This window comes from Calonectris borealis, chromosome 4, assembly GCF_964195595.1.
Source record: "Calonectris borealis chromosome 4, bCalBor7.hap1.2, whole genome shotgun sequence".
NCBI lineage: Eukaryota > Metazoa > Chordata > Aves > Procellariiformes > Procellariidae > Calonectris > Calonectris borealis.
Window position 1 is genome coordinate 60,725,360 of NC_134315.1, and position 18,115 is coordinate 60,743,474.

Here is an 18,115-nt window from a genome sequence, read left to right on the forward strand (position 1 = left end):
GCTATCTCGGGAGGCAAGTGACTTAGCTTTGCGGACAGTGTGGTGCCTCTTCCATGTGGGTTTTACAGTGAGTGTATGGTAGAAGGTGCTGCTGCTGCTCAGGAGAAGGCCTGCTGTAGGGATACAAGTTGGACAGAAAGGGAGTGCTGGAAAAGGGAAATCTCGCACACTTCCTGTTCTGCTGTGGTGAAGAACAAGTCTTCTTGCCTGGGCCGGTTTATCTGCTCTGTCCATCTCTGCCTGGGGAGCTCTTTGATGCAGAGCTGATCCGAAGGTTACAGTCTCCTTATCAACTCCATGCTTACCTCTGTTTGTTTTTATTCTGAAGTTCGCTCCCTCGTTTTGCAATAACCCACAGGGTGCTGGGTGTTGTGCCAGCCGTGCCTCAATGAAGGATCTTCATTCAACACCTTTCCCTTCCCGTCACACCAGTCAATGCGACTCCTGCGTTTTCCAGCAGCATTCGCTACGCAGTCCAGACTTTAGCCAAGCCTTGGTTGGCGGTCAGAAAGGCTACCAGACCTACCGGGACCTACCATGGGATCTTCAAAAGTAGGTGGCATCTTTTAACTCAGCAAGTCTGATTTGGAGGTGTAATGGTGGTAGAGGATGCTGTTTATGGGACAGCTTTAGGACTTCAAGGACACATACAGATCCAGAAAAAAAAATCTGTTTGTTCTCTTGCCTGACCTTGGACCTCATTGCTCTATCTCTGCCCCTTTCATCCTTTTAGATCTAGGGTACATCATGGATTTGTCTGAAATGTGCAGCCTGAAAAGGGGTGATAAACAGAGGGAAAGCTAAACAATAAGTTGCAGGCTGAAAGGGAGGTTTTGGGGGTTGTGGTCTGGGTGAAAAGAATAACATATGGCTGGAGTGAGAAATGCAGAGGGAAATCCTTCCCTAGCATGGCCAGGAGCACAAAGATTCGCTTTCTGTTTAGAAAGATGATGTGATGGCTTAGGTTGACACCTTTCCTCCCTGTGATTGTCTTATCCTGCCCCCAGCAGGCTTTTATTGCAGCAGTGCAGAATCCAGGAAGCTCTTTTGTGTCAAAATCAAATGTTTATAACACGATTTTGGGAAACCATGGGTTTTGATCAGGTCTACTTCCAATATTATTTCCCCCAAAACCTGCAGAAGGTCCAAGTTAAATCAGTGGCAGCAGCACAGCTATGTAAGGAGAACCCTATAGGTGTTCATCATTCCAGTTTTGACCCTAATACTTTTAAGGAAGAAGCCATGATTTCTAGGGAGTAATGACAAGGTGTTTTGTGTCTGAAAGTATTTTGTGCAGTCAGAGATGCTGGATATCCTTATTTTTGTTTTACTGTAACAATATTTAAGACAGTGCTGGAAAGTTCAGAGTATTTTTACAAAAATAAGTCTCCCAGCTGCAACACTGTACTATGCTCTCTTGGGTCAGAGCAGGGATCTGGTCATAAATGTACAGCGAGCCTCCTGGCATTTGTCGTTTCTGTTCAACGCTCTGGCTCCTGGATTCATGTGGCAATAGGAGATGCTCAGTCTCCCTTTTCTTTTTTGTTGTTGCTTCAGCAATTGATAAAGCTTAAAAGTATGATCACAGAAATAAAATCCAAAAGAATCTGATTTTTTTTTTAACACCCTAATGATTTGGCTGGATGGCTGAATTTTTGTGTGTGATTGCTAAAGACTACAATATTAGTCTCCTCTCTGGCATTGCTTTGGGCAAATGGCTGTGGATGATTGCAAGATGTTACTTTTTCCATCCTCAGTATTTTTAAAAATTGGGGTTTTTTTAATAATTTCTGGACATGCTGAAATAGAAACATTGTTTCTGGATTGACAAAACGTATTCTTTATGCCCACTTAAGTGTTTTTCTCATTTTGTGCAGACAATATCATTTTAGTCAATACAGTGTTGACTTTGCCAGGTGAAGACTGAGTTCAGCTTTTGGTTCTGTGCTCCTTAGTAGTATCCTGCTCAATACCCAAAGATCCTCTGCCCTATTTAATATCCATACCTTAAAAGCTATGTTGCTCTAACTGTCAGGTGAGGGAGAAATCCCAATCAGCTGTGAATACCAGTTTGTGCATGTTACATAAAGAGGGAAAACTAAGTGAGAGTTCTCTACCTAGCAGAATTGAAAAGCCATTCTTTTTTCTAGTTAGATGTAAATCTAGTTTCCATGTCTTGTTGATATCAACGGCGGTGTAAATAATTTTAATAACAGTGTGCTAGAGGGTAGTTAAACAACATCTGAGTCCAGTTTCATTACCTCCTAGTTAGAAAAGGATTTAGTTGTTTAAATAGTTGTTTAGATAATTATTATAAAATCTAAAGTATGCTAGGGGGAATCTGTATTGGATAATTAAATATTTACAAATTTTGGAAGGGATGGAGACTGGCTGGTCTTAATAAAAGACCCTGTGTAGCCTGTTAAATGACCAGAGTTCTTTGCTGGGCAGGGATGTAGATCTGAGCATGGAGCTGTAAGCTTTGCTATTTGAGCTCATCATGCTGTGCCTTAGTCTTTTAAGAGCGATGCTTCAGAATTAGCTTTATCCAGTTCCAAGATGCCTCTTTTCACAACATTTCAAGCTAAGGTGGAATGCGTGTTCCATAAAATCCTTCAGGAAGCAAAGATGCTAAGGAAAACTGGGTGGAGGAGACATCCTTGCTGGTTTTATCCCTCCTCTGTTGTGCTGTGTCCTGCAGCCTGGGGAGCAAATGCAGTGTCCTACCTGCAACTTCCTTGTGAAGATCTTGTGCCCTGGCAGGGTGAGGTACAGAGTAGCTGGTGTTGTATATGGTAGTCTAAAAGTGAATATGTAGGTGGAAATGCAGTGCCACTTGCACCAATTTGTCATGCAGTAGGTGGGCAAAATGAGTGTAAATTACAGACTGCTGAGGTGTAGCAGGAAATGGATACCAGCCCTGGTGCAAGGATACTCATGTCCCATTGGCATTAGTGGGAGTTAACCTTGATTATTGCAGGAGGCAGATGTGGTTCCTGCACGATACCAAACAGAAACCTATTCTGCTCAGTTTGCCCCAGAGTAGATACTGATTCCAGGAAACCCTAGTGAAATACCTTTGATTCTGGTACGCACTACACCTCATTTGACTTGTATGGGATTGGTACCATTTGTGTTTCCTTGCCACATTCGCTCAGTTCCTGACCATTTTAGACAGGAAAACCAGAATGAGAAAGGACCTCCTCCTGAGCCTTAAAATCTAGTCGTCTTCATTAACTGAGCAAGCCCCAGTGTAAACCCAGCAGCTTTTCTGGCCTCTGCTGTTCCTGCTAGAGGGTGTTGCAGAAGTGCTTCACTTTATTAATGTTTTTCACAGACAGTTTTATGATTGGGTATTTTGGTCAGCAAAAGCTTTTAAAATCAAGTCATTATGCTTCCTTCACATACTCCTTCCATGTCTGTATTTCTGGTTACACAGACATCTTCATTCTGAATGAAGTCAAACTTACACAAAGCTTGGGATGGCTTAATTTGACATGCTTCTGATACAAGGCAGTCTGAAAACTTCATGTGGTCTGTGGACAGATTTGGTGATAACAGGGGGACAGATTTCATGCAGCACTGAACATGGGAATTGTCCAGTTTCTCTGCCACTGGAGAATTGCCTGGGGTTTCAGAGTCTCAGCTGAACCTCTTGTCTAAGGAGCCTTCTCTAATTTCAGCAGCATTTCTCCCATGAAGAAATTTGTCCATCTCTGTTCAGTGAAAATACATTGCTAGGTTACAGCATCTCACTGTTTGTTTACCCAGCCTAGCAATTGTTTATTATATATAAAGTATAAAATACAGGGAAACTTATTATTCAGCCAGAAACGTAAGCTTCCAAACTACAGGAAAAGCTGGATACTTTGGGTCAGATTCTCAGTGGATATAAGCTGTCACAGGTGCACGCAAACTATCATGAAAGCAGAAGGGCTGGTCTGTTGTATCAGTCTTGGAGAAGTCTTCAGGAGTGTGCCAGTATAGTTGTTTTACAGTGACATTTCATATACCAGTAAACATTTATTTCAGTAAACAGGTTAAAACACCATCACTGTCCTATTATGTGTGTATTTATATATTACAATTATTGCTAAGGCTGATACAGTGGTTTTTATCAATTTTTTTTCTCAAAGCACCTTAATAAGAGAGAAGTACCACACGTATTCTAAAATCGTGGAAAAAATTTGTCTGTCTAAGCGTGCCTCTCTTACAGGACTAAAAACAAAGGACATTTAATAGCCCACAAGAGATCATCTCTAGGTGACTGTTTTGGGTTTGGCTGTTAGGCTGTCCTGTCAGCACCTTTCCTGAGCAGACACTGTCAGTGCATGCATGCCGAAGCAGAGCCTGTGTTCTCTGTCATGGTGCATGCTGACTTAGCTAGACACTGACTCTGATATGAAGCTCACTGCAGGTAATGGAGGGGTTCCCACAGGTGTCAAAGCGTGCTTTCTGCCCTGGTGAGGAAGACCTTTGAGGCTTTTCACTCTGAAGTGGTTTGACTCGTAGAAGGCAGTTTTAATTCTGCTTCTTTGCAAGAAGTGAATCTAAATTCCAATAGGTAAAAGACACTCATTTCTTTTGTAAACAGTTTCAGGCTTCAGTGAGGCAAGTTCATGCATGATTTATTTAATGTCATGTTTATGATATGTTTATTGAATGGCACCCTTAAAAAAAAAAAGTTAGGATATTAGGTAAGATTTTTAATTTTTCTTTGAGACTGACTTTTTTCCCCCCCGATATTCCTCTGTTACTAAAAATCAACAGACATAATTAGCTGTGTCCTTCTTATGTCTGCCTTGTAAAATGCATAAGGGGAGAGATCCCTCTGGCTCTGTGTTTATTGGTGTGAGCTCCTTGTTGACGAAAGGGTTCCTGGGGGCTTCTTTGTACTCATGATGGGGGGAATCCAAGTACAGAATGCAGGGCTCCAAATCACCTACCACCACTCAGAAAGGTCTCAGTAGGTATTTCTAGGAAAATGCCACCTGAATGCCAGTTGAAAAAGCTAAGACAGTGTTAGGAATTATTAGGAAACAAAGAGAGGACAATCAAGTAAAATTGTTATGTCAGTGTGGGCAATTTTATATCAGTTTTTGTTGTTTCTCTTTGCCAGCAAATATTTCACTCCTTCCCAATTGGACGAATCTTAATCTCAGACTTGGCAGTCTTCTGCTGAGAGATGAAATCCAGTCCCTGATTGCAGTATATTTAAGATTACTGTGCGGGCATGATTGTCTGGGAAAGAGCAGAGTCTCTGGGGTAAAGGGGAGGACCACGCAAGGCTGCAGGCAGAAGGGACCCTGACAGAAAGCCCGCTGAGGTCAGTGGGAGGCTTTCAGCTGGTATTTTGTTCAGGCTTAAAATCTCTATTTCTACTATGGAGGATTTCAGTGACCTTCTCAACTGGAGTGTCTTTAATCCTGCTGTGCATTTCTAAGTTACGCTCCCTGTTCCCTCTTTGCTGAGCAGATAGTTCCCAAGGAGTTAGCATGGACTGCTTGACTCTTGATGTGAGAAAATAAATTTCCACTGTTGAACCTTTATCAGCTCTCTGCAGAGTATTCAAGGTCTGATGGGTCATCATGTGGATCGAAGCTGTTTCAGTTCTGGGGTAGTTACTTCTCTTGTGTGTATTGAATCCCTGTAAGTACTGTCCAACTTTACACAATGGGACATGTTGTCAGATGAAATAATTGATCTTTGAGGAATGAACCTCAGTAGACGGAGCAAAGCAGCAATAAAGCTCAAAGTTAATAGGAATGAAAAAGTATCAGCCCAGCAATCTTCATGGGTTTGTCTCACAGATATCTTTGAAAACCTGGATTTGAAATCTTCCTGGTGTGCTCAGTCTGCACTTCTGTTCAAATGGAGAAGTATCCAGATGGTACAGCCTAACCAAGGACATTTTACTCAAAAATATCTTTTGTTTTTTAAAACAAATTTTTGTTTTTAAAACAAATTAGGAGTGGAGAGTAAACCTTAACAGTCGTTTCATGTTGTTATTTAAAAGGAAGGGGGAAGGTTTATTCAGGAGAAAAAGGAAGAAAAAAAAGACATCACTCTTAAGTGACTTTCTAAAATGTATTTATCAAACAGCTTCTTGTCTGAGGAAATTCAGTTTAGAAGCTGATGCTGAGTCCCATCTGCACCTCTTTGAAATGATGTTCTTGAACAGGTTTTCACAAATTAAGTGAAAGTCACGTGTGTGAGTAAAATTACACGTGTGAGTAACTGTTGTGGATTGGGGTTTCTGTTTGCTAAATGATAACATAGAACTTGGAAGGGAAGAAATAAAGAATAAGAGTTATAAAAAAATGTTATACTATGTACAAAAGGATGCTGAAAAGATTTCGAATTATCTAGTACTCTATATTTAACTGTGTCCCAGCCACTTCTGGTCTGAAACAGCTCTTTCACTGATATGATAGGCAGTAATTTCTTCACACTCACCTGCTGTGGTGTAGAGGTGGCATTCAGCCTTTCAAATGGGCTTCTCAAACCCAGCATTTTGGTTTGGGGCTATGCCAGGATCATTGTAGCTGAAAGGCCTTCTGAGTGTTTTTCCTTCTGTGCAGCTTAATCAAGCCAACTGCTTTTTAAATGAGAGTATCTGCAAGAATGAATGAGTAGGTTGTGTCAAGTTAAATGTGTTTGTTTTGTTTGTTTTGTTGGCTTTTCTTGTAACTTAGTCTCACTTCAAACATGGTAGAAACATTTGCAAAGCATATAAGCCATGCAAAGGACTACTAGGTGGAGCGGTGGGAAAAAAACCCTAACAAACCCACATCACAAATTAAAGCTGAACTTGCCACTGACTTTATGGTTTCACCTAAGAGCTACTATTTAGAAATATTCTTCTTAATGAGGTAGAGTCCTGACTATTTTTACCTGCATAGCTTTCATTTCTCCAGTTAAATTATTAAAGCAACTTCAATACAGTAGTCTCAGAAATAACTTTGGAGCTGCTCATCTGCAAACTCTTAACAAGACTCTTTAATTTCCGTCTTTTTTTTTTTTTTCTGCTGTGGATTCACAGATGCATTTTGAAGCAAGCCAGATGAGATGAGAGGTTAATTAATATCTGTTTTAGAGGATAGCAGGAGTGAAGGAAACACTAACTAGGAGATCCAGGACAAGTCAGAACAGATATGAGTGACAAATGAGTATTCCCATTTTCACTCAATCAAATGTCACGATATTTAGCCCCAGTCAGTTGTTTTCCAAGCCAAAATAAGAAGGCTGTAATTGTAAGGCTTTACAATGAAATTAGAATGAAATATCAGAACCTGCTTCGATATTTATGTACAGTGCACAGTGTGCTTGCTGTCTCATTCCTGCACGCAGCTGCAGTGGTTGCTTGCAATTATTTTCAACTTATTTTAATGTATTTAAACTTATGGCTCATGAGGTATGTGTTCCGGAATCGAGCTGTATGTACTTTGTTATGAATGTGGGAACTCACTGAGATGCCTCATACCCTCAGGAGAGGATCCCTGCAGCCTGCTTTCCTGGGGGAGGCTGTACCTTAACATGAAGATGTGCCTGTTTGCATGAGTGAGGTAGCTGGCTCTAGAATGAAGGACTCTGCCAAAAATTGTGGCTTCCTGTTCTGTATTTTGTAATGGCTGATAACATAATAGAAAAATGGCTTTAGATGTCTTTGAGTTTATAGCCAAAGGCAGAATTTGCTGTAAGTACGCTTTTTCAGGCAGTTTTTTGTCTAACTATAATACTGACCTACTGACTGTTGACTTTCCTTGAGTTAATTTGGATTAGCACCTGTATAATTAAGAGCATGGCAGACAGAAATATCTGGCGAGGCTTCCTACCCATGTTCCCTGGTCTGCTCACATGTCCTTGCCCTTCCCTGTCATGGCATCACTTTAGCAAATACTGCTTAAAGCAGTGCTTGCCTTTTGCTTTTAGATTTAGTGTGAGTAAAACAAGAAGCACAGGCTGGCCCTCTGAAATACCTTTCTCTTTTTTTTTTTTCCTCCAGCCCTGCTTTGCAGGTTGAAATGCACTGAGCAGCTTGGATAATGTATAGATATGTACTATACAAAGCATGGGACGCTTTTTACGAATTTTATCGCACAAAGCAGTTTTGGGAGCAAAGGTCCCACTGTGTCTGTGATAACTGATTGGGTTTTTTTTAACCAATTGAAAGCTGCCTACATTTCTGTATGAAAGTGCACCTAGCTGAAAAATAAGTTTTAGTCTTGCAAATTTCCAGTCGAGGGTCACAGAAGAACGTGCTTAGTGGGACTCCTATTTAATTTGGCCCTAATAATAAAGAAAACCCAAACCCTCAAACCCTGTCTGTGTTCTGTGATTTCTAGCATAGCCCAACATCTATTTCAAAATAGTCTTGAGTCATGGTTTCATTTTCAAGGACGTTGGGTGAGAAGTCAATTAATACTGCTGGGAAGAATCAGCTGGCGTTGAGGGAGAAAACTTAAGCTTCATTTTTGGGGGGTTTTAAATAGAAAATGATCTCTTATTAATCTTCTCCCTCTGTTCTTCTTATTTTCCCACAGAATTCATCAGCCAGCCATCAAAATAAGACATCTTGAGCCCTGGAAAGTTGCTCTAATTGTTATTGGAACAGCAGTGGCAGCAGCTATCACCATTGGTCTCCTAGTTTATTTTCTGGCATATGGTAAGTTTTACATACCACTGTTCCTATGTTTAGTGCATTTCCTTTGTGCTTGTAGTGCCACACAATGCTGGGAGTTTACTTTTTTTTTTGCCTTTTCATCATTGCTCTCTTTCCTTCCTCATTTAGCACCTTTGCAGATTTCTTAGGAACACTTCCTGCTGTGCAGGATGCTTTAGGGCTGTGGTTTCTTTGGCTTTCACTTGCTTTCACTCCCTTCACATCTTCCTCACAATCTACTTCTGTGATGAGGTCAACACACAGTTTTTCTGGTCTCCCTTATGTGAGTGACAGACAGAGCCTTACGTTTGTCTCTACCTGTGGTGTTTCTCTGTTCCCTTGCCCTGATCACCAGCAGCCACCTGCCAGGCGTTGAGTGGACGTACAGGCCAGGAAGGAAGGTAGCTGACCAGCAAGATGCAGCTTGTGATCCTGTGTGAGCTCAAAGTGCTGTTGGTTGGCCACAAATGTAACTGTTCAGGAAACTGGGTTTTTTGTCACTACTTGGCTTAGATCACCTAACTCAACTGAGTTCTCGCTCCTGGGCTCCTAGCTTTTGGAAGCTGTATTTGAATGTGTTGGATACAGGTGAAGGCTAATCCACTCCCTAGATATCAGTCAGGCCCAGGTGTTTCTCTAAAGTTCATTCATCTTGGTGCTTTGAGTATTGCCTGTTCCTCTTCTTTCCCTTACAGATCAGAAGCTGTTCTATTACAGTGGCAACGTAAAAATCACCAACATCCGATACAATAATGAATTGTCCAGACAGTCCTCGGGAAGGTTTAGAGACCTGAGCGAGAGGGTTGAGAAACTGGTAAGTTTGGACCGTTGTGCCTTTCCATTATTAAGGATTGTGTGATAATACAAGAGCCATTAATGTGAACAGCACGCTTTTAGACCACAGGTGTCTGGTGTACCCTGAGCCCCCATGGTTAGCAGATCTGGGAAATGGATAGCATGAGAGATAGTAGATCGTACCTGGCAGACCAGGCACTTCCCAGTCTGCTTGTTCTAGCATGTCATCTCTCTTTGTCCCTGCAATGGTGAAGTGGATATTGACAATAATCTTAGCTTCCTCCTATATCACTAATCATTGGTGTGTGTCTTCTCTTTCCTTGCCCTGAGCCTGGCTTTGTGGTTTATGCCCCACTGTCTCAAAGGAAAGCATGCTTTTACACCCTCTCCTTTACGGGGTGGGGAACTCTACCTGTCAGGCTATTGCTGTGTGTTGAGAAAACAATACACAAGCCCTTTTCCTGCGCCTCTGGTATGTTTTGTTGGGAAACCCTCCTACAAATAGCAGAGGCTGCTGAGTGGCTCTCAGTCATACAGTAGCTATGGAAATAAATAGACACATTGCAATTTCCTTTCTTGTTTTCTCTTTGAGACACTTCCCCACAGATCATAATTACAGAGTTCAGCTCTTCACAGCAATAAGCATGTGATTGTGCTTGTATCTTTTTGTGTTTCATTCATCAGAGTCCGATGCGTATCTCTTACCTCCTGTTTAGCAACCTTGCACAGATACTCAGTTAATAGGACAATCAATCCTTTGCTCCCCACTGTCATTTAATTTAGGGCCATGCCATTTGTCCACAACAAAATGTGAGCTGTGGTGAACATTTTTCTGGAGAAGTAGGGTGTTATATAGGGATTTGGCAGTGCTAGCATCTCTTCCTGGCTCCACTGCTGAGGGCCTCGGAGATCTTAGTCAAGTTGTCCTCTTTACTGTACTTGCTTCCTTTCTGCCCTCTTTGCCTACCAGGGACCGTACCATATTTCCCAAGATCTGCTCCTGGTGCATATCTGTATGTATAGAGTCTTACATAAGCTGCAGTTACTTAGGTGCTACCACTTTACAACTATTACCTAATAATTGCAGGCTTTTAACCTTGTGATATAGGACCTTGGAGAGGGAATGTTCTCCCTGACCAAGACGACATTGTGTATTGCTGAGGCGTGAGGAAGGCAAGCGCTGGGGAGAAGTCTGAGGAATAACGCTTCATTGAGTAAAGTTGTATCCCTTTCTACCACTCCATTCCCTCTTCATTTTTTAAAAGTGTGGCTCCTTTGGCAAAGAAACACTTAATTTAGCTAAGAAGTTTTTTCAGACAGCGTCCAATGCAGTCAGATTTCCTCTGAACATGGCTGTTAATTTAGATGCTTGAATGGAAGCCAATGCTTTAGAAACCCCGTCTCCTCTATGGGTGTTGAGCACTTCTGACAGTAGTGACAGTAAATACCAGTGCTGGTTGAGCAGTGAGAACCATTATTTCAGAGCATGTTAATTGTACCTGATAAGTAACACCATAACAAACCTATAGAGAACTGCGTTGCCTTTCCTTCATTCCTGTGACTTTTCATAAGCGCTGTCTTGAATTCAGCCATTAACTTCTACCTCTCTCTCTCAAATTTGGTGAGTTTTTTGCTGTGATTTTAGGTCAGCTGATATAAATGGTCCCTGCCATAAACTTTGACTTTTTGTGATTTTAGCTCCAGGTGTTCCATCTAACAAGGATGTATGAGATTGAGAATTGTCCTTAAGCTTATTTAAAGTGACTCCATACACTAATGAATAACAGTATGTTCTTTGTAAGTCTGATTTTCTACAAGCAAAACTCGGCTTGTGGTGATAAAAATCATAAAATCATATAATCATAGAATAGTTTGGGTTGAAAGGGACCTTTAAAGGCCTCTAGTCCAACCCCCCTGCAGTGAGCTGGGACATCTTCAATTAGAGCAGGTGGCTCAGAGCCCTGTCCAAGCTAACCTTGAATGTTTCCAGGGATGGGGCATCTGCCACCTCTCTGGGTAACCTGTGCTAGTGTTTCACCACCCTCATGGTAAAAAATTTCTTCCTTACATCTAGTCTAAATCTACCTTCTTTTAGTTTAAAACCATTCCCCCTTGTCCTGTCGCAACAGGCCCTGCTAAAAAGTCTGTCCCCATCTTTCTTATAAGCCCCCTTTAAGTACTGATAGGCCTCAATAAAGTCTCCCTGAAGCCTTCTCTTCTTGAAGCTGAATAACCCCAACTCTCTCAGCCTTTCTTCATAGGAGAGACATTCCATCCCTCTGATCATCTTCGTGGCCCTCCTCTGACCTGCTCCAACAGGTCCATGTCTTTCCTGTGCTGAGGGCTCCAGAGCTGGACGCAGTACTCCAGGTGGGGTCTCACCAGAGCAGAGCAGAGGGGCAGAATCCTCTCTCTCGACCTGCTGGCCACGCTTCTTTTGATGCAGCCCAGGATACGGTTGGCCTTCTGGGCTGCGAGCGCACATCGCCGGATCATGTCCAGCTTTTTGTCCACCAGTACCCCCAAGTCCTTCTCAGCAGGGCTGCTCTCAATCCCTTCATCCCCCAGCCTGTACTGATAATGGGGGTTGCCCTGACCCAGGTGCAGGACCTTGCACTTGGCCTTGTTGAACCTCATGAGGTTCACATGGGCCTATTTGAGCTTGTCCAGGTCTCTCTGGATGGCATCCCGTCCCTCAGGCGTGTCAGCTGCACCAGTCAGCTTGGTGTCGTCTGCAAACTTGCTCAGGGTGCACTCGAACCCACTGTCTATGCCATTGATGAAGATACTAAACAGTTCCGGTCCCAATACAGACCCCTGAGGGGCACCACTCATCACCAACCTCTGTCTAGACACTGAGCCGTTGACCACTACCCTCTGGATGCATCCATCAAAGCAATCTTTCCAGAGGCAGGTGTCTGTCAAGAAGACAAGAGGATATTTCTGTCTCAGAACACCTGCATTTTTATTTTCAGGGTTTTCACACCATCTCTTTAATAGAGAAGGAGTGTGTTGAGTTTTTTATCACATTTCCTGATTTGTCTGGATTTACCAAAATCCTTTGTAGTCTTTCCCCAGCTGGCGTCAGGGTTTTGGATGTCCAAGCCTTCCCATTGTCATAGTAGTAACGATACCTTAAGCTCATGTTGTGAAACAGTGAGTCAATGCAGATAAATGCAATGTCTTTCACAATACTTGGTGCAAAGTGAACAGAAGTGAATCATCTCTGATAATCAGAAGCATTCAAATTACCTGAGTTAGTGCAACTCCTTGCCAAGTGCTCCCTTCTCTGATCCCTCCCTGATGAAGCCTCCTTCGTTTGTCCCCAGAACAACCGTGAAAGGAGGTCTTTTCAGAGTTGATGTTTCACCAGGAAAAATGATTTTGCTCCCGTAGGGAAGTCATCCCATGCCTTCCTTGGGACTGGCATGTTTGCTTTGGTTTCCAGAGTTGAGTAGTAACACCCTTTGTGTGAACGACATTCCCGACTCTTATCTCATTGAAGGTGGGAGGGAATGCAGCGAGATCATGCCAGAGAGCTGATGAAGCTGGTGCACCAGTCAACATCTCAGGGCTGACTGGAAAGTCTGGAAAATATCTTGTGGGGTGGAGCAGGGGGGACTGAGGAACAGATGATGAAAGATCTTTGCTCCTTGCTTGGCTTCCTGCAAGTGGCTGTGAGGGTTCCCTTTGTGCTCTCTTGAAAAAGTAGACCTGACTGAATGCCACTGTGGAAAGAAATGTTCCAGCTCACTAGAGCCTCCTCATTTTTCTAGCTGGACCAGTCATTCTTCCCTTGCCAAGCTAAAATGCACTGTGCCAGACCATCCCCTCTTGCACTGGATAAAAAGGACACAGTCACAGCCTTAATGGCTCCTTCCCCCAGGAGCCTCTATTTTACAGTGGGTTCACTTAATGCTTGGCTGATCTGCACAACTTTTACCCACTGGTTTTCTTCGACTCCTGCACCAGACTTGGATTTTTTTTTTCTTCTCCCACAAAATGTATTAATTCTTTCAGATTTCCCAAGAATGCCTTGGAGGCCCTAACTACCCTCTTACTAACAGCATCCCATAACACATGCCTTGGAAGGCCCTGCTCTAAGCTTGGCTTCTTCAGCCCCTCTGGCACCCTGAAGTGTGGAGGGAGCTGAGACAGCCAGCTCTAGATACACCTGGGTGACTGGGATGATCCCCGTTGCCTGCTCTGGGCAGCAGCACTAACTGCCCTGTGTGCAGGGAGGAGGGTGGAGGGGCTTCATGTCCAGCATGGAAAGTCACCTTTGACCCCAAGGGAAGGAGGTGTGCATTCAGGAGAGCTTAAAATGAGTACCTCATTAAGCCCATCTTAATGAGAATTGGCTCAGCTGAAGGCTGGCAAGTGTCTAGGTGTGAGAGATAGATACCAAGAGTGGATACCAAGCAGACACAGCACATGACCCCTTCAGTACATGGCTGGTTGCTCAATAGAAAGGGACACCAGCCTTTACCCTGCCCACCAGTGACTTGCAAATGTACCTGTCTGCGCTTTTTATCACTACAATAACTTTCTGATACTTTCTCCTAGATGTTGTGGGCTTTCCCCTCCTCGAGGACAGCCTATGCCACCCTTCTCCTTTCCCAGGCACCTAGTATCTCCCTGTCTCCTTCTCCTCTGGCCAGAGCTGTTCCCAGTGCTGCTGTTGGGCTGCTTCTCCCTGTCCTAGTCCATGTCTTTATGGACTCTTGCATTAGACATTGTACCCTCCCCTGCTTCTGGGGCTATGCCCTGTCCATTATCCCCTACTCTCTCCTGCTCCCATGTGATGGTAAGCCAGGCCATCGGTTGGGTGGATGGATGCTCCTCAGGTATGAGTGTTGTGTGGCTCCCTCCTTGGCTAATTGGGTGGCTGGGGGAGAGGTGTGGTGTTTGTTTTCTCTCTGTGAGTGCCTCGAGCCACGGAATGGACTGGCACAGATTTCTCCTGTTGTCTCATCATCTGCAAGGCACCTGGACTCTCCCCTGTCCTTCCACCATCTGAAACCAACACAGAACTAACTGGCTGGATCTGGGCAGAGAGTTTGGGGATTGTATTAAGAGGATACCTGGGTACTTCCCCTGGGGAAACTACTGCCTATCCCAATATTTCATGGAATTTCATCAAATAATTCTTGCCTCAGAATTCAGTGTTGTGTGTCAGGAAATCTCTTTTAGAAAAAGACATCTTGCTTCTGTGACTTAGAGTGATAAGAGAATCTTGTGTTTCCTTGTGTGTACGTTGGGGAAAGTTTTTAATGAATACAGCTCTTGAAGTTTGTCCTGTCTGATAGAATTGAATTAGCGTGGGTTTAATTTAGAAATGGTGTCTCTACTGAGTATGGCAGAGGCACTTGCGATACCACAGGAAAATGCTGCAGAAGAGTTCTGATGACTGTGTCTGTTCTCTGTCAGTTTAAGGACTCACTGATGGGTCCCTGTACTGGAGCTGGTAAGGAAGGAGGCAGTTTTCTCCCTTGGGAGATGATGACTTTAGAGGTTGTCAACACATTTCTCTCTCTACGAGGGGGGAGAAGCAGAGGGGCAGGCAGGTGCCATGCACCTCCCTCCCCCCACACACACCTCCCGTTCTTTGTGCTGCTAAGGTGAGTGAGGATCCCAAGCACTGTCAAGTGCAGCCTTTGGTGCTCAGTAGTTCTCTGCAGCTCTGCGCTGTCCCTGCCGCTTTGTGGCTCACAAACAGGGCTTGTTAGCTGAATCCAATGCCTCTGCTTAGCTGCCCTCTGGGCCACCACCTCAAAAGATACTAGTGGGGTGCAATGAGAGCTCACTTTGTCCTCTGCATCCTCAGTGGTGCAGATTCTCAGCTGCTTCAGCACAATTCAATTACAACCAAAGCACCCCACAGTTTCCCAGCCCCCGGGCACTGATGTCTCCTCTGTGCAGACAGGGAACTTAGTTGGAGAGAGTTGAAAGGCCAAATCCATAAAGCCACTTCACCTGAGAAGAGATCCCCAGAGATAGGAAAGAATTTTTCAAGTGCCTATGGGTAATCAGGAAAGGACCCACCTAGTTCCTTTGGCACACTCAGGTTTTCTTTTCCCTCATCACAGTACTTGAGTTTCTTTGTTTGTTCTCTCTTAACTCCTATGTAGACACTTATGTTTCCATGGAAAGCAGAGCTTTAACACCTGATAACCTTGTTTGGTGGATAGGTTAGCCTTCAACAGGATGCTTGTAACTGAAAGACTCTCTGCTTTATACCGAGTGATAAGCTTGCAGTCATCCCGATATCAGGAAGTACCCTGTATCATTTGAGTTGTGAATAGGTTAGTGTCACATCTGCAGGGCCAAAGCCTGAAGTACTGGCTAAGGTTCCACCTGAGCTGAACTCAAAGGAAGCCTAGCTGAAAAGACCAGCAGCAGTGAGTAGAGGAGACTGCTGTTTTATGACCCGTTTTTCGGGTCAGATGTGACTCAAGTCTTCCTGGGGAGCAGAAGTGTGAATGTGTGTATTTGGGAGAGAGAGGGAGGTGAAATACAAACCACTTCAGAGCCAAGAGCTAGCTGCAAAGCTGGCTGAAACTTGTCACACCTTCCATGTGGGTGTTAAGGTAAAGCTCAGAAGCATGTGGCTTGCTTGATCAGTGCCTTATGGTCCTTGGGTCGAGAGGTTAATTCAGTAGGAGCAGACCCCCAAGGCAGCAGGTTTTTAAAACGCTCTTAAAGACTATTTGCCCTGTGAAGCCAGACTGTGAGGACTAATTTAGAGGTGATAACTGAAGGTGTCCCAAGAAAAGGGAGTGTGCTGAAGTTCAAGGGAATCTAACATGACTCTCTTTTTTTACAGCAAGTTGAAAAGTACAAGTATCTACAAGTATCATGTAGCTTCATTTGCGGTATGTGTGCTGTTCCCCCCCATAAAACACTTCTTTTCCCTCTCAGCCCCTGAAACAAAAGAAAATTGAAGATAAATTGGGCAGATCACAGCAAGAGAAATTATGATAACTGCAGCAGCCAATCTTTCAAAGGACTTTTCAGAGTCTTGCAGCACCCAGAACAAACTGAGTAAGAATGTTCCTGGTTGTAATAAGTTTCAAAAGATTTGGTAGTGTTTTCAGATATGGATCCCAAAATTTAAAACCTAAGTCCATATTTAAACCCAAGCATTCCTAGGCTCTGTATATGCTCCCTCAAGTACTTCTTAGTACCAATATGAAGTGAAAAGAATGGAACTTTTATTGAAAATAAAATGCAGTGGTCATTACTTTATGTTCTAGAAAGTGACAAAAGAAAAAAAAATGCAATTAGGGAGCTGAGCAGCGCTGGTTGATGGTTGTGGATGGCTGGGCAGCAGCAATTCTTCACTGGTCCCTAAGCAGCCAATGTCCCCAGCAGGACTTTTCTTTTACTCCTATGGGAACATAACCACCAGTAATGACAACTATTATCCTTGATTGGGCATCAACCGCTTTCAAAACCAAACGAAAGATCTGCTACAGATAGACAAGGGATAGAGAGGAAAATCAATTAATATGGCTGCAAAGAGTGGAGATAGTTTAACTTCAATGGACATGTGCTCATCCAAGCCTGGGTCTGGTTCTGCCAGCACAGATTTGATCCCACCAGCTCTCACTTTGTAAGGGACATGGTGTAGTGGGCATGGGTAGTGTTGGGTTGACGGTTGGACTCGATGATCTTAGAGGTCTTTTCCAACCTTAATGATTCTATGATTCTATGAAAGTTTTTCTTGTTCTTCACTGAAGGCAATTTTATTTAGAAGTGCATCTATAGTACAAAAGCCAGAAAAATGAAGCTTTTTAAATGAAGGTTTTTAGAGACTTTTTAATAATATTCTCCTTCTTTTCTTGTTCTGCAAAATAATGTTGTAAAACGAAAAAAAATCTTTTATCTATGTAAAAAAGATCTTTAAGATTAAGAAGCATTTTGAGAAAAAGATCCTAAAATAAATTTAGGGCATTTGACAACTTCTGCTTTAAAAGTTTTATTTTAAAGGAATGGTTCTCGCATATAGGAAGCATTGTCTTTGGACCGGCATGGTACAATAAGGGTGCCCTCTATGGGTGGCTGGGGCTAGAAACAAAGCAGAAAGCATCTTTCCACGGTAATTCAGCGAACTGGGAAACATGGTAATGTAACCAATGGCCAAGATGACAGTGTGGCAAGTTGTTTATTTAGCTCTGGAATTAGAGTTTGGCAGCACACTGGACTGTCAGTATGTATATATACAGGTGTGGCCTTAAAGATATAGGTGAAATGCTGTACACTGAGAGAGGAAATAACTCACAGAAAGCGCTTGCATCTCACTTGTAATGCTTTTTTCAGAAATTCCTATTGAAATCAAAAGAAGAAAAAGACCACTGGCATAGGCATATACTGCATTGATTTAAAAATTGAGATGCTTTCTGGCTTTAACTCTTGTTTCCAGTTTTTTCTCTTTCCACAGGTCACAGTAGCACAGGGAACTAAAAAATATTGAAGAAAATAAGAAGTACTTTTAAATGCTAGTGTGAGTTGATGAGTGTAGTGCATGAAGCTGTAGCTTAGTGTTTTTTCCTCACCTGTAAGATCTCAAACTGTCAGTGTGCTCTACCTAAATAGCATGAATTTCCAGGATGAAATGGTTAGTTATCAACAATGGTTAGTTATCAACAATCAACA

At 43.0% G+C, this 18,115-nt stretch overlaps 1 protein-coding gene across 1 annotated transcript in view; it reads left to right on the forward strand.

The window, feature by feature from the left end:
* Window positions 1-388: 388 nt before the first annotated feature.
* Window positions 389-18,115, forward strand: part of LOC142082491 (transmembrane protease serine 11A-like) — a 44,098-nt gene continuing 26,371 nt past the window's right edge. The window contains exons 1-3 of the mRNA XM_075150612.1: window positions 389-552; window positions 8,544-8,665; window positions 9,358-9,476. Coding sequence (XP_075006713.1) covers window positions 389-552; window positions 8,544-8,665; window positions 9,358-9,476 — 405 coding nt within the window. The remainder of the gene's footprint in view (window positions 553-8,543; window positions 8,666-9,357; window positions 9,477-18,115) is intronic.